Source organism: Mauremys mutica, chromosome 5 (assembly GCF_020497125.1).
Source record: "Mauremys mutica isolate MM-2020 ecotype Southern chromosome 5, ASM2049712v1, whole genome shotgun sequence".
Classification (NCBI taxonomy): domain Eukaryota; kingdom Metazoa; phylum Chordata; order Testudines; family Geoemydidae; genus Mauremys; species Mauremys mutica.
The window spans coordinates 89,340,851-89,357,305 of NC_059076.1; the positions used below are offsets into that span (position 1 = coordinate 89,340,851).

Genomic DNA, 16,455 nt, shown 5'->3' on the forward strand with positions numbered 1-16,455 from the left:
CACCTTTAGGGTGGCAGGCGCGTTTCCGCGGTGGTGGCAATTCGGCGGCAGCTTCTATGTTCAGTTGTCCGCGGCGGCACAGCTTCTGTCTTCCGGCTGAAGACAGAAGCTGCCACCGAATTGCCACCGCCACGGAAACGCACGAGCCACCCTAACTGCACACAGACTGCCTCTGCCATCAGCGGCGGCAATTCAGAGCGCTGCTTGGGGCGGCAAAAACAGTAGAGCCGGCCCTGTCTAGCTATCACAAGAAAGACTCCCTCACGCTAGAGGCATGGAAAAACAAGGTGACTCACAGTCCTAAGTGCTCAAGAACCATCACAAAGGCTAACTGGTAACAGACACTTACTAGGAATAAAGAAGATTATTTTAAAGAATGAAAAAAGAGCCTTGCATCAGTTACTATATTAAAGTAGAAGCTCTTAAATAGTGAAAATTAATAAAATAATTGACAACATTCATAAGATGTATCAGAGGTAGAAAATGTATCACAGGCAGAAATTTATAAGCTGTATCACAGAAGGAAGATACTATGGTAAGCACCCACAAGACAGATAGATAAATACCAATCTCCCCAGGACCTAAGCTAGAATGATAACACTTATATTGTACATCAATTAAAACATAGTTAATTGAGCACGGTGGGGAGGAAGGGGAAAAGAAGAGCAGAAGAATCTGTTTCATAGGATATAAATTACCTGCAAACAGAACATTGTCTCTGTGGCTGGAGAGCTGTGAACATTACAATCACAGAGTAGTTACGAGGTGGGGCCTTCACAAATCTTCTGAATTTGTCTCCATTCATGCGGATGACTGAGCGCCTTGAGCTCCACTCCATAAGCTGTTCCACCTTTTCCGCTAACAGATTCTGTAATCAAATACAAGGAGGAGGCATGTTAAATACAAGCACTATGAGGCTAAATTCTGCCCTTGTTTGAACATATCCAATAGAAGAATTTGACCCTCATTCTATCTACCTTTAACAGCAATTGAGTTAAAGATGTTTTACAAATTGGATATAATTGAATTTGGTTTGAAAAAAATTAAACTGATTAAAGTAGACTTGTAAGTTACTACTTAAGGAAAACATTTTATTTCAAATTCTGGTGAGTACAGCGCTATTGTACAGGTATCTGTGTCGAGGAAGAGACACTTGTATGGCCTTCTTAGCATACAACACATGTCATCAATTTCCATTACAAGTAAGATTGTTTCACACATCTGCACAAAGAAAAAAAATCATAGAGTATAGCATTATGTTACGTTTGTTATGTAACAGTCAAGTCATAGCAGGACAATCACGGCCATTCAGATCTCAAATTAAAAGAAAAATAGAGCTGGAAGGGCCAGAAAAGCAGCTATATCTTTTTATAACACAATAATTAGTTTAAACAAAAGCAGGGAAAAAAGACAGATTTCCTTACAAGTGTCTACTATATTGTCACGGCATTTAAGTTATACTTACTAATAAGCATTGGTATTTTATTGTAGACAGGATTGCTACAGTTGTAATAATTGGTCTTAAAAATTTACCCTAATTGTGAGCTCAACTGTAAAAAGTATGTGAAAGTTCATGAGATGTCACAATAACTTACAATAACAAATGTTGATGGGAAAAGGTACAAAAGGAGACAGAGAAGCTGAATTAGCCAAACCAAAAGACCTAATTAACTCATTTAAGGACTGTGTTGAGATCATACTTGATAAAAAACAGAAGTGTGGAACCAGAATTGGTCTGTCAGAAACTAGGCCTAATTGGTGGACAAAATAGTAAAGGGACAGGCTACTTCACCCACCATTCCTTTGTGAGTCCTTAAAAAAAATACTGTGAGGAGAAAAACTGGCTATTGGAGTAAGTTTCGCCATCATAGCTGCCATCCTCACGAACTCCTGAGACCCCAGGCCTTCATCATCTTGATCCTGAGAGATGTCCTATCCAGAAGAGGCCAGAAAGCACCCAAATGACGACATCACCTCCACTGGCTCCAGCTGAATCCCAAACATCGCGTGGGATGAAATGGGATCAGACTTTATCAACAACTGCTCCAGGCCATTGAAACTAACTTCTTCTCTTTTCCCCCAAAAGGACAGTTATTGAGTTATTGCCATCTTTGTTGCCACCTAAGAGACTGTCAAACAAGGGATTTGTCCTATTAAAAACTCTCTCCAGCTAAAGGGAAAGGGAACACGAAATACTGTTAAAATGAAAGCTTTATTTAATACTTTACATTTCAAATGCTTTAATTGTTTGTCCTTTTCTTTATTGTTAATAAAAGGTTTAAATGATTTTAATGGTGTTTGCTGTGGTACTAAGCAGGCTTAGGTTTCTGCATACTAAACCCTGAACCTTGCTTAACACTATTTAATGTTGGACAGTGAGTAATTGGGTTATGTCATCTTTGGGACCCTATGTTCCATCTAAATTAATACAACAGTATCATAGTCTATTATTAAGTTTGCCCAACATTTCCTACAAGACCCTGGTTTCAGTTGCTTATAACTTTGCTAAACTTTACCATTCAAGCTGAAATTTCCCATTGAATGTTTCTGCTGCAGGCTGATGTCTTGGAAAATTTAGCCAAAACAGTTCAGCCACTTCTGAGAATGAGGCTATGAACAAAATACATTTTTCTCTCACTTTGAAAAATTCTGGTGATCTCTTTTGAGAAGCTTTAGCATCTCCATGCTTTGGAGAAGGGATGTGAAATTTGGCAAGCAGTGACATTTATGTCAAGAATGTGCATTTTCCCAATTCCCAATAATTCACCTAAATGTAGCAAGTTATATGCCTCTTAAAAATTGCAGTTTGCACATGCTCATTAGATTTATTAAAGATTTGCAGCTGTATTCCTTGAAGAATCAGTTGGCATTGAGCTTGCTCCAGAACCTGACTGAGCATGATTTTCCCTGCAATTGCAGAGCTACCGCATAGTGGGCTGAGGCTGGTATCGGAACTGAGTGAAGGCAGTCTCTCTCTCTTGTGTTCTCAGTTCGCCCATGCTGGCAGTGTGGAGTAAAGGAAGATATTTGTAGGACCCCCGCCTTGTTTATGGCATAAGTTGGAAGATGTGTAATGAATGAGACAGGCAACACACTTCTCAGTGCAGGAAGAGAAAAGATGGTCTAATGGTTAAGGAAGCTGAATGCTTTTCTGGGTAATTTGATTCTATCCCTGCCTCGGGCCACAGAGTTTCTGTGTGATGCTGGACAAATCACTTAACTCAAACTTTTCACAGTTGATCACTAATTGTGTGTTCCTCATTTTCTAGGCACCTGACGAGATGCCTTAGTGTCTGATTTGCAGAAGTACTGAACCCTGCAATTGAAGTCAATTGTTACTGTGCTTTGAACATGTAAAAGGTTACATAATGCTAAGCACTCTGAAAAATCAGGTCCTAGGTGTCTCAAATTAGGCAACCAAAATGAGTGGATACTTTTAAACACTCTCTCTGTGCCTCAGCTCCCCACTGTAAAATTGATATAATACCACCCCCTCATCTCACAGTGGTGTTGAAGATAAATGAATATTGAGAAGCACTCAGATGCTACGCAGATGAGCACCACAGAAAAGCCCATGAAGTATTTAATAATTCTGTCTCCAGAGCAGGGTTTGAATAGCGTGTAGTAAATAATGCCTTGTTCGATACACTGAACAAAGAGAAAACTAAATATTGAATAGTTGCTCATTAATTGAGCACCAACCATCCTGTAAACTGATGGATAGAGGCCTGTGCAGGTACCCATTTATATTCGCAGATGCAAATATCCACGGATATAAATCGGTATCCGTGAAACTGTAGGCCTCTCCCAGGAACCATAGCGGCAAAAGGAGCAGAACATGGGGCCACCACTCCCAGGAGCCAGCGCCTGCACCAGCAGTTCCTCTGGCACAGCTGTGCCACTCACAGCCCTGCCCTCGTTCCTTCCATGCAGCTGTCTGCGTCTCCTATTTAAGAGCAGTACGGCCACGCCAGAGGAGCTGCTGGCGCGGGGCACTAGCTCCTTGGAGCAGCAGCCCCAAGTTCTGCTCCTTTCACCACTGCAGTTCCTGGAAAGCCCTGCGGTTTTGTGGATACTGATTTATATCCGCAGATATAAATGTATATCTGCACAGGGCTCTACTGATGGAGGCAGTGGTTCTTATGTAAAAAAAATATGATGCAATCTAGTAATTAAAGACTATATAATAATGCATGTGCATTCACAAGGTGGGTGAATGAAGACTACATATGCAACTTTAATTCTGGCATTTCCTAACTTTTAAATGCTTGACTTTGCATCCTTAATGTCCTTTTTAATGTAGTTTTGTGTTTGTAATATGCATTTATTTTCATTGAACACATGTAGTAATTAACAGTCATTACAAATGAGCATCCCTTCAAAAGATGTACAACAACAGTCAAATAATACTGCCCAGACAAGATTGTTTATTAAGCAGTGCTCTTAGTGACCCCTGCAGTCAGCGCCCATTTATTCTTCAACTCCATGTTTGCAGTTTGCCATGGCATCCATGCTATTCTGCATAATAGTGTTCCAGAATTTGAACTTTCATTTAAAAAAAAACATTGCTAGCAGTTGTGGAAATAAATGTATGAACTGATGCAGTGTCACTTGCCTAGGGCTATGTCTACTCTTCAAATGCTGTAGTTAATCCATCTTCCCAGGAGGCAGTAGCTAGATTGACAGAAGAATTCTTCCATCTACCTAGTGCTCTCTGTACTGGGGGTTAGGTCAGCATAGTTATGTCTCTAAGGGATGAGAATTTCCCTGGAGAGATGTAGCTATGCTGATGTAAATTTCCAGTGTAGAGCAGTCCTAAGTCTGCAAAGAGCTTAAAGCAATAGCTCAGATGTGAATATCCAACTGAGCCCACTCAAGCCCACGTAAGAGTCAGATTCCATGACCACAGTATTTGGCAGTTTTTTAAGATGTCACGAAATTCTGTATTTCTGCCAGCATCCAGTGTTTTGTTTTCTTTCTCCCTGCCCCATTGGGACCTGCCTGCAGCTGCCTCATGCTCTCTAGTTTTCTTCATAGGGAAGTTAATTGGATTACAGTGTGCACTGCCTGAACTGTTCCATGGAGCTGAGCTCACTCCTCCAGAATTTACAGATGTGCCCTTGACAGTTTAAAGGAGCTCAGTCCCTATCTTTTTCAGCCAACATAATTCAGTGAAGAGGGCACAAGACTGAAGTCGGAAGACATGGATTCTATTCCGGACTCTGCCACTGACCTGACCTGCTATGTGACCTTGGGTATGTCTTAGTTTGCAGATCCCTAAAATGGAGAAGATGCTGGCTTTCCTAAAGCCCGCTGCCAACTCTGTCCACATATCTTTTCAAGGGACACCATCATAGGACCTAATCATATCAGAGACACTATCAGAGGCTTGTTCACCTGCACATCTACCAATGTGATATATGCCATCATGTGCCAGCAATGCTCCTCTGCCATGTACACTGGCCAAACCGGACAGTCTCTACACAAAAGAATAGATGGACATAAATCAGACGTCAAGAATTATAACATTCAAAAACCAGTCGGAGAACACTTCAACCTCCCTGGTCACTCTATTACAGACCTAAAAGTCGCAATTATTCAACAACAACAAAAAAAAACTTCAAGAACAGACTCCAACGAGAAACTGCAGAACTGGAATTAATTTGCAAACTGGACACCATTAAACTAGGCTTGAATAAAGACTGGAGTGGATGAGTCATTACACAAACTAAACTATTTCTCCATGCTAAATTTCCCCGCTACTGTAACTCACACCTTCTTGTCAACTGTTTGAAATGGGCCATCCTGATTATCACTACAAACATTTTTTTTTCCCCTAATAGCCCACCTTATTTGATTAGTCTCATTAGAGTTGGTATGGCAACACTGATTTTTAAATGGTCTCTCTGTGTGTGTGTGTGTATATATATATATATATATATATATATATATATATATATATATTCCTACTATATTTTCCACTGCATGCATCTGATGAAGTGGGTTTTAGCCCATGAAAGCTTATGCTCAAATAAATTTGTTAGTCTCTAAGGTGCCACAAGTGATACAGACTAACACGGCTACCACTCTGAAACCTGTCCGTATTAATGCTGTCACTCCCAATTCAGCAGCTTAGGAGTGTGGTATTTCAACCGTTACTTAACTAACAGGGTTCCTCAGCTCTCCCCATTTAGGAGGATACTGTGGGATACAGCAGTGGGATCCGATGGAGGTGTACTCATGAAGGCATAAAAGGGGTTACCTATCTTTCAGAACTCCTGCTCTCCAAATAGGCTTACCCTCATAAAGCCATATTGATCACCCCAACTTCCCCACTATCACTTGGCTTTACAAAGTAGAGATGAACTGCGGAATGTTAGGTGGGGCAGAGCTGTTTACATTCTCAGTCAAAAGGCTGATGGAAACACACACCTACGCCCACAAATGTTACTGCTGTAATAAAGATTCTACGGCCTCAGGTACACTTCAACAACAGGGTTCTGTGCCGGCACACTCACGAAGGAGAGCTTATATTCTAGCTTTCTACAGTCATACTTCCAGGAATAATGTCCCAGAACAGAGACCTCTGGCAGTCTGGCCTTTTCCAGCAGTGTAAATAAATAGGGCAGCCACCTGTCCAGTCTATGCTGAAATTCATCTAGGTTCTATACTCTGGCAAAGAAGAAAGTACGCAGCCCTAATGCAATATACCTTTGTTGATTTCCCTTATGTTTTTATTTGCCAAAACAAAACTATTTGGGCTTTATTATTGCCAATCAATAACAGCCAAAATCCTGCACTGAACTACATCCAGGGTAACTCCACAGGCTCCAATCTCTACAATCAAGGAGGTTGCATGAGTTGTAAATTAGTACAGAATTTAGCCCTGGATATGCAGTAGTTGGGGTCTGGAGTCTTTTACTTTGCATGGGTGGGGAGTAAAGTTTACAGCTAGTAATTTTGAAGAGTAAATACTAAAAGATATTTCTACCACCACAAATCCTGAATCAGTAATTTAAAAACATCAAATTTATTTTCACCTTGTTAAGTCCTGAAAACTAAAGGAAATGTTCATGCCTATAAAATGGTGTTCTGTGATTTAGAGCCACCAGTCTGAAGGATAGGTTCTTGATGGATTTATAATTCTGTTCATCACAGGCATGCAAATGAACAAATTCATAAAAAGAATTTTCCTGCCAAAAGAAATATTTGCTGTTTTGCTTACACGGAGGAAATATTGGAGTACTTCCCTGAGAGAAACAAACAGAACAGATTAAAAAGAAACCTATCCTCTGCTAAGTTTACTCAATACAGGGCATGGTTCAAATTGTAAGATCTGAATTAAACATTTTACAGGTAGGAAATATCTTATTTCTATTTCAAAAGATCTACCAGTTTTGGATGATGTGCTCTAGCTAGTAATGTTCAATAAAAATGCAAGAGATGAACTAACAGCAGCATAGAAAATATGATTTCTCTCTGCTACATTCACTGAAGCTAAGAGATGAAGTCTGTAGAAACTAATGAAAGGATAGAAAGATTTTCAAGTTTTCACATAGCAACCATAGTTTCCTTTTTGCCCTGTGTGGCTCCCAGAGACATAAAGGAATTTGCTTCCAGCAAAACAGGGTAGAGACCCCTTACCGATACTTTACAGATCTCCGAGAGCACTAGCAGAAGACTCTAGGCTGCTTGACTAGCAGAAACACAAGAAACAAATATCATCTGCACAGACCCTAGTAACTATTCCTGCCAAACTATAAATAACCTAACTAAGGCACCGCTTCTTTGATATTTTCAAATCGCCCAGGCTCAGTTGTTAGTGGGTTTATTTTTAAAATCCACCAGAAAAAACTTACTGCAAGTACAGTATTCTAAAAACCAGAAACAACTATGATTTTGCAATGTGCTTCAATGACACTGAAGGATTCCAACTCTCCTAAAAAATAAGACTTTCATTCAGTACATAGAGTGATAACCTGCTCCACTGAAATCAGTGAAAACCCCTGTTGATTTCAAGGGGGGCCAGGATTTCACCCAGGGTTCTGAGAGACTTCTGATTAATAATATCCTGGCATTTTCTGGTTTAATGCTATCCCAGGATGTCTCTTTTCATAACATCGTTGATACAAAAGATCTTCCCATGACTCATGATATCTGATCTCAGAAGCAAACTAGAAGTGCTAGGAGGATTTCAAAAACTGAAGAAGGCTTTTTTTAGTCATCGGAAAACCTATTTTCAGTATGTGCTTAACTGAGTTTTCATTTTAACTTTATATTTTAAAGTCTGACCACTTGAGCTCTGGAAGTCAGACATATTTCAGGTTATGCTTATAGTTTTGACTTCAGATCATGTGCTGAAAGTGACATCTACTTTTCTATCACTGGGCTCAGACAATTAAACATTTCCACTTAAGGAAAAATAAGTGTTTTGACACATGCTGCTACTGTTGGGACCCACTTTGGTGATTTCATGCTTCAGGAAATCTGTAAAATTTCCACAAAACCATTAGAAGAATTTTTTTGTGCTATGACAAGACCAAACTGCCATGACTTTCTCTTACTTAGTATGTAAGGAGAACACCTTAATCTGTTTAGATTCTTTCCAGTTGGAAAAAATTACTCATAAGCAAAGAGGTTTTAGAGAATCAATATTTCATGGATTAAAAATATCCTGTGTAAATTGTATCTCTCATGAATAAATTCCTCTTCCTGAAAAGTGGCAGTGTGCTGTAAGGGAAAAGTTAGTGGGGTAATTGCTGACAGAAAGCACTAACAGAAAATGCCCTGCTGATTTTAGATAGAAAGAATCCGATTCAAACAGTTAGCAAAGTCACTGTTTGAAAAGGCAGCAGTCTAGTTCCAAGTATCCCCACTGTGGGCTGTTCTGACTCAGATTAAACAATAAAAACAACAAGGAGTCCTTGTGGCACCTTAGAGACTAACACATTTATTTGGGCATGAGCTTTCGTGGGATAGAACCCACTTCACTAGATGCAATGTTGTTGTACCCAACTGGTCCCAGGATGTGAGAGAGCCAAAAAGGGTCAGGTAATATGTTTTATTGGACCAAATTCTGTTGGTGAAAGAGACAAGCTTTCAAGTACCACAGAGCTCTTCTTCTGGTCTGGGAAAGGTAATCAGAATGTCACGGCTAAATAAAAGGTAGAACAGATTGTTAAGCATAAAGAGTTAACACATGTTGCAAGAAACCATTCAAATAAAGGATGTGAGCAATTAAAACCTCTGCAGTCACAGATCAAAGGAGAGATAGTGGGTTACAGATAACTGTAACAAGACATAAAACCAATATCTGTATTAATCCTATTATGTTTCATGTCTAGCAGAGTTAGGCTCGTCTTTTGGAAATATTGTGCAGGTTTCCTTTGAGGATGAGTACCGAGAAGTCAAATATGGAATGATCTTTTTGTGAAAAGTGTATGCACATGGATAGTGCTTAATTTGTGCCAGGGCTTGCCAGGACTTAGACCCGGCACCTCTAGGCTTGGCAGTTCATAGTCCCAGCACCTCTGGGTTTGCTGCATCAGTTATCAATATAAAAAAGATGGTTGAACCCCAGCACCTAATTGCTTGAACCTGGCACCTCTTTCATTACAAATTAAGCACTGACCATAGGTGATAAAGTGTTTTTTGTCTTTTATCATTCTTCTGCGTATGTTCATTTACGAGCATAGAGATTGTCTAGCATCACCCACATAGTTATTGGTGCCTGTGATTCACTGGATGAGGTACACCACTTCTTGTGACAGGCATGTGCAGGACCCATGCATCTTGAAAGGTATGGTGTGAGGGGTATTGATCATCGTAGCAGTGAAGATATGGCTGCAGGATTTGCATCTGTTGTTATGGCGGGGTCTGGTACTGCTCTGAGTTGGGATGTCCTGGTCAGTGGGGAGCTTCCTTCTGACAATAAGCTTGGTGAAGTTGGGAGATTGTTTGGAAGGCCAAAAGAGGGTGTTTGGGAAAGGGCCACTTCCACCCTGATTGGCCTCATTAGCACTGACCCCCCACTTGATAAGGTAACTCCCATCTTTTCATGTGCTGGTCATGCCTAGTGGTCAGAGCAGGAATCAGGCGCCAGGAAACTTAGCTGGGAATCAAAACCAGAGGCCAGATACCAGAACCAAGGGGCAAGCCAGAGTCAGAGTCTGGAATTGGAGCAAAAGGTCAGAAATGGAGTCAGAGGCCAAAGCCAGGGCCAAAAATCAGAGCCAGAATCAGTGTCAGAGAATTGAGCCAAGGTTTGGAGCCAGGGCTCAGAAGTTAGTCAAGAAGGCAAGATCCAATGAAGCAGACATCCAGAAACTCACTCAGCTGAATGGACAATTTCCTGTGCCTCTTTACAGCTTAAATAGCATAGCCGGAACAATCAAAGGGGCTGGGTGTTCCTCCAGACAGGATTCTTGTGGACAGTGCCTCTGGTAGGGCTATGGTTCTGTTAGCCATCAGCCAACCAGGTAGTAGCAAGCTGCCAGATGGCAGCTGGAACAGGAGGGTTGCCTGGAGACCCATCGATCCTCACAAAGATATCCATTGCTATGTGTGTGTTAGAGAAGGCAAGACCAAAGAAATGTGCCTTGACTTGGAGCAGAAAATGCTAAGGTTTGTGATTGTCTTTAGTTCCTGGGGACAGTTCATTCCACAATCTCAACTGCCCACATGCACCCCTGCCTCCCAGAGAAATTCTGTCTCCTGGCGCAAGCTAGCTTTCCCCTTATTGTAGAAAGTTCCATTGTGTCAGAATAGCATAATTGTGGACAGCAGTTTTTGTCCATTGAGCTTGAGCAGTATGTCCTTTGAGCTTTAGACAATCTTTTGGATATTATGGGCCTACACCACTTTGCGATAAGTACCAAGTACTTAAGTACTTGATTTGAAATTCTATGGGAAGCCTTTGTAGAGAGCAGAGGACAGATTGGATGTTTCTGTAGTGGCCTGAGTGCTGAGGAGACACATTTCAGTATTCTGTACTAGTTAGAGTTCCCTAAATGCTGAAATCTTTATGCCCAGGTATACTAAATTGCTGTAATCCAGCAGAGAAGTGACAAGGGCATGAATAAATTAATTCAGGTCTTCATCCACCAGGATAGGACAGTCTCCTAGCCAAGCGGAGATGGTAGAAAGTGTTACTCATGGATGCTGCTATGCAAAAGCTCAGTATCAGATAGGAATCCAAGAGCACTCCTACAGTATGGACTGAACTGATCAGTGGTGGGTGGGTATCTTCAGCCAGTGGAGAATTCAACCTGGCTGCAAGATCTTCAGAATACCTTCCTCTGCCCACTAGCATCACCTTTGTCTTCCTTGGGTTCAGCTTCAGCAAGCTGTGGATACAGTCTTTCTCCTTGTTTGGAATAAGAGAGAGCATCTGTTGTTTTGACTCATTGAAGTTCCTGTAACTTGTTACACTGATCAAGAGATATAAACAACTGATCTTTCTTTTTATAAGAGTGATGAGAGGACCTCAGTGGAATATGCTATTCATGTATGTAAAGACTTTGGCCTTATTTAAATCAGTTTACTGATTTACAGAATTCTGTTGTGCACTTGCTAGCTGTATATCTGTAACTCAGTGAGATTATTTAGATACCTGAAAACTGCTATCATGTCTCCTCTCAGTCTTCTCTTTTCCAAACTAAACAAACCCAATTCTCTCAGCCTTCCTTCATAGGTCATGTTCTCTAGACCTTTAATCATTCTTGTAGCTCTTCTCTGGATCCTCTCCTGTCTACACTGTAAAGACTTCATTTAATATCAGTGGGAATTTATAGGTAATCTCATTGAAATTTAATGTTTTAAACCTGGCATAATCTGGATTCAGGCCAGGATATGGAACTGAAAATGACTTAGTGATGCTGATGGATAATATCCTCCTATTAATGGATAGAGAATTGATAACCATTATCTTTATATGACCTTTCAAGGTGATATCAGGTGATGCGGCTGTATCACCTGAGAAAGTGGTGGGTGTTCAAGGTAATGTGCTAAAATGGTTTGATTTGAGTCCTTCCTAAAGGGATGTTGGTGGGCATCTTGAAGAGTTCACAGCTGTGGGGAAGTTTACTTTGGTTGAGGTACACACCCATAACTGGTTAATTCGATCAAAACTGGTTAGTTTTGAACCTGTATAGAAAGATGTTTTGATCACCAAAAGTGTAATTTTTAACAAATACTCTATAAAATTAAAGGAACAATAAATGAAATAAATAAATAAACTCTAGAATTCACACAAAGTTCTTTCCTTTCTCACACTAGACTCCATAATGTCTACTTAAATCTTTTCATGCAAATCTATTTTACTGGGGAAGTGCTTAGATACCATGGTGATATTAATCCCTGAAATAGATATCACGAATTCTGCAATAAAATGTTGTCTAAATCAAATTTATTTTCTTCATAGTTTGCTTCTTCAACAATGAAAGTTAGAAGAAATACTATTACTCTTTTTATAAACTGGTCTCAAAGTGGCAACTCTTGTAACTAGGAATTCAGTTAATCAGATTTGTCTTTCTTGCTAATAGACAAACATATAGGCTAAAATATAAAGAAAGAAAGGGAGAAAGAAAGAGAAAGAATACTCACTAAAGTCCTAGCTCCTGTCTTTTCAAACTTAAAAGAACACTTTAGATTTAGTATCTGAAAATTCTGCTTCTTCATAAAGATGAAATTCTCTACTTTAATTCCAAGAAGCAGATCCTCATCTGTTGAATATTGTCACAACTCCATTGACTTCAAGACATTGCGTTAATGACAATTGATACTAGCTGAGAATCTACACCCAGATCTCTAACCGTGATTGCAAGTCAACTCATACTTCTAACCAAAACCATGTTCAAAACAAGTAATTTCTAGAAAGGGAATGAAGATTTCTTACTGGCTTGTTTGTAAGTTTGAGTAATTTTATGCCTGTATTCACTCATGTCTAAAGTACTAAGACCTACTTCTTTACTTTGAAGCAGTTCTTGAGGGAGAGAGAGAAGCATTTGCAGTACTGATACAGCGGCTCTCAACACATAAAATTAACTTATGCATATAACAGATTGTATTCTGCTAATATTGGTTACAGAGGTTTAATAATTGGAGATATACCTATCTCCTAGAACTGGAAGGGACCTTGAAAGGTCATTGAATCCAGCCCCCTGCCTTCACTAGCAGGACCAAGTACTGATTTTTGCCCCAGATTCCTAAGTGGCCCCCTCCAGGATTGACCTCATAACCCTGGGTTTAGGAAGCCAATGCTCAAACCACTGAGCTATCTCTCCCCCTCAAATGCTGACACAAACACTGTTACTTTCTGCTGCACAATGGCAGTAATCCTAGAAGTCTCATATTAGACTGACTTTTTTGGTGCCAATCTAGTTACAATACCTATTCGTAGATTCATAGATTGTAGGGCTGGAAGGGACCTTGAGAGGTCGTTGAGTCCAGTCCCCTGCCCTCATGGCAGGACCAAATACTGTCTAGACCATCCCTGATAGACATTTATCTAACATACTCTTAAATATCTCCAGAAATGGAGATTCTGCAACCTCCCTAGGCAGTTTATTCCAGTGTTTAACCACCCTGACAGTTAGAAACTTTTTCCTAATGTCCAACCTAAACTTCCCTTTCAGCAGTTTAAGCTTATTGCTTCTTGTTCTATCCTTAGAGGCTAAGATGAACAGGTTTTCTCCCTCCTCCTTATGACACCATCTACATCTTTCTTGAAATGCGGTGCCCAGAACTGGACACAATATTCCAGTTGAGGCCTAACCAGCGCAGAGTAGAGCGGAAGAATGACTTCTCGTGTCTTGCTCATAGCACACCTGTTAATGCATCCCAGAATCATGTTTGCTTTTTTTGCAACAGCATCACACTGTTGACTCATATTTAGCTTGTGGTCCACTATAACCCCTAGATTCCTTTCTGCCTTACTCGTTCCTAGACAGTCTCTTCCCATTCTGTTTTTTTTTTTTAAAAAGAAAGGATTCCCCTTCCTCAGATATGTAATTCATCTAATGTAATGCTGCTTACGGAATAAAGCCTAAATATTACAAACACTTAGGGCATATCTATACTACAAATTGAAGTCAACTTCAGTTAAGTTGACATCCAGCTGCCACAGTAACTAAGTCAGTAGCACATGTCCACACCATGCAACTTGTATCGGTGGAGCATGTCCTCGCCAGCAGCACTTGCATCAATGTAGAGAGCAATGCACTGTGGGTGGCTATTGCCGCAATGAAATTTGCCGCAGGGGGTTCTGGGATGGACTTGCAATGCCTCATCGGACCAAAACATTCTCATGGGGGGACTGGGAACAAGGCTTCAACATCCCATGATGCAGTTCTCTCTGTCCCTCCCCTGATTTCAGCTAGACCCCATAATATTTTGTGCCTTTCTTCAAAAAGCTGGCACAACCACACGTATGCCATATCCTGAGAAGCATGGACCCCACTCAGCAATGCATGATTGTTTTCCAGAGCTATGAGAAGAGTCACCATGCAGAACGTTGCAATGTGGGATGGTTGGGAGAGGTGCATAACGTGCACATCTTTAGGAACTCCTGTCTGTTCAGAAAGCTGCAAGCAGGGACTTTCATTCCAGAATGAACAATCACCATTGGTGACGTTGAAATGCCAATAATGATCCTGGGAGGCCCACCCTACCTTATTTCCATGTCTCATGAAGCCGGACACCAAGGACTGGTTCAAAACGTGCAGAGTGGTGGTGGAATGTGCATTTGACCATTTAAAGGGTCACCAGTTCAGTGTGCTTACTAGGTTAGACCTCAGTGAAAGCAATATCCCCATTGTTATAGCTGCCCGCTGTGTGCTTATAATATCTGTGAGGCAAAGGGAGAGAAGTTTCCACAGGGGTGGAGCGTGAAGGTGGATAGTCTTTCTGCTAATTTTGAGCAGCCAGATACCAGGGCCATAAGAACAGCTCAGTGTGGAGCACTGCATTTCAGGGAGGCTTTGAAAACCCATTTCAGTAATGACGTACAGTAATTTGCACTGTTTCTCTGTATTTTGCCTTCTCAGTGTGAATCTTGCTGTTACTGCCAGGTTTTTGTCTCCAGCACATCCCCTCCATTTACTCAGTTTACCTGTCTGTCTCCTTTCTCCTTCCCCCACTTTTAAATGAATAAAGATTAATTCATTCTGAAGACATGGACTTTTATTGAAGAAACATACTGAAAATTAAAGAACACGAATAGAATGTAACCTTGGATACATGGTGGAATAAAATTGGAGGGGAAAACCACAGTCAGCTTATCTTTAAAAGCACAGTGGCCTTGCTTGTCACCCACCATTGTATGTGTGGCTTTTATTCTTAGGACCCTCCTCCAGGGGTGAGTTGAAGGGATATTGCAGTTTCCCACGTCGCCTCCGGGAACGTTTAGGGGAGAGAGAGAGAGAATATTACAGTGTTGGAATGCCATTGTGCAGGGGCTGCAGAGGGAATCTAGCCTGAAGGTGATTCTCCTGAAGGTCAACCTGATGCCTCAACATGGCTGTTTGTTCCTTCACAATCCCCAGCATCTTCTGCTGCATGCCACACTCTCTCTCCTGCTCACTATGTCCATGTCCAGTTTTTCATAGAGAGAAATCCTCCACGTCCTCTGCTCAGTGTCCACTGTCCCAGAGGCATTTTTAATCTCATTAAACATGTCATCACATGTTCTCTTTGTCTTATCTGGTGATGTAGGTAGTCTGCACTTTCAGCTGTAAGCTATGGAAAGAACAAAGCAACCACTGTCAGTACAGACTCAGTGTCTAGTGCAGAGTTGCTATATAAAAATCACTCCCCTTATTTCATGCATGTTTAAGTCAGAACATTTTCATTTACACCAGGTATTCACTGTACTGGTTTGCTGTCCCAGCCATGGTGAGTATGGCACTGGGGCACGGGCACCGGATCATCATCAGCATGGGGTGGGCAACGTGTGGTGGGACCAGAGGTGAGCAGGGGACCATGCCACTTCCCCTTTAAAACATGGGCATTGTCTGGAGATCAGGGACCAGCATTCACCCTCCCAAACTACAATCCTTGGCAGAGGCTGTGCCAGGGGGGTGATTACAGTGGCGAATCCGAACCACAAAATTTCTCTTCTCTCCAGTCCACCCCAGTGCTGCTGCTGCTAGCTATTGCCCCAAACTCAGAGTTTCTAAAGGTCAATACTGACCCTGTCACCCAAACTACAGCCATGTTTTGGAAATTGGGATGTAGGGGTGGAAAAATCACAAGGGTGAGAGGAACACAGGCACTATTGTTTGGACAGACACCATCGTTTGTGGTACAAGTATCTGCAATGAAAACCACCATTGTCTCCCTTAGGTGGCCCTAGCTGATATCACTCTCCTGAGGGTAACAGATACAGCAAAGGAACAGATGCTGCATGTGTCTGGGTACAGACCAGGTCCATACGGTGCTATGCTGTGTACTGCAATG

The 16,455-nt window shown here is 41.2% G+C and overlaps 1 protein-coding gene across 6 annotated transcripts in view; it reads right to left on the bottom strand.

Annotated features, from left to right (window-relative positions):
- TUSC3 (tumor suppressor candidate 3) overlaps window positions 1-16,455 on the bottom strand; it is a 277,945-nt gene that overhangs the window by 178,795 nt on the left and 82,695 nt on the right. For all 6 annotated transcript variants that reach the window (XM_045019079.1, XM_045019077.1, XM_045019076.1 and 3 more), the window contains exon 2: window positions 699-868. In XM_045019079.1, the coding sequence (XP_044875014.1) occupies window positions 699-868 (170 nt within the window). The remainder of the gene's footprint in view (window positions 1-698; window positions 869-16,455) is intronic.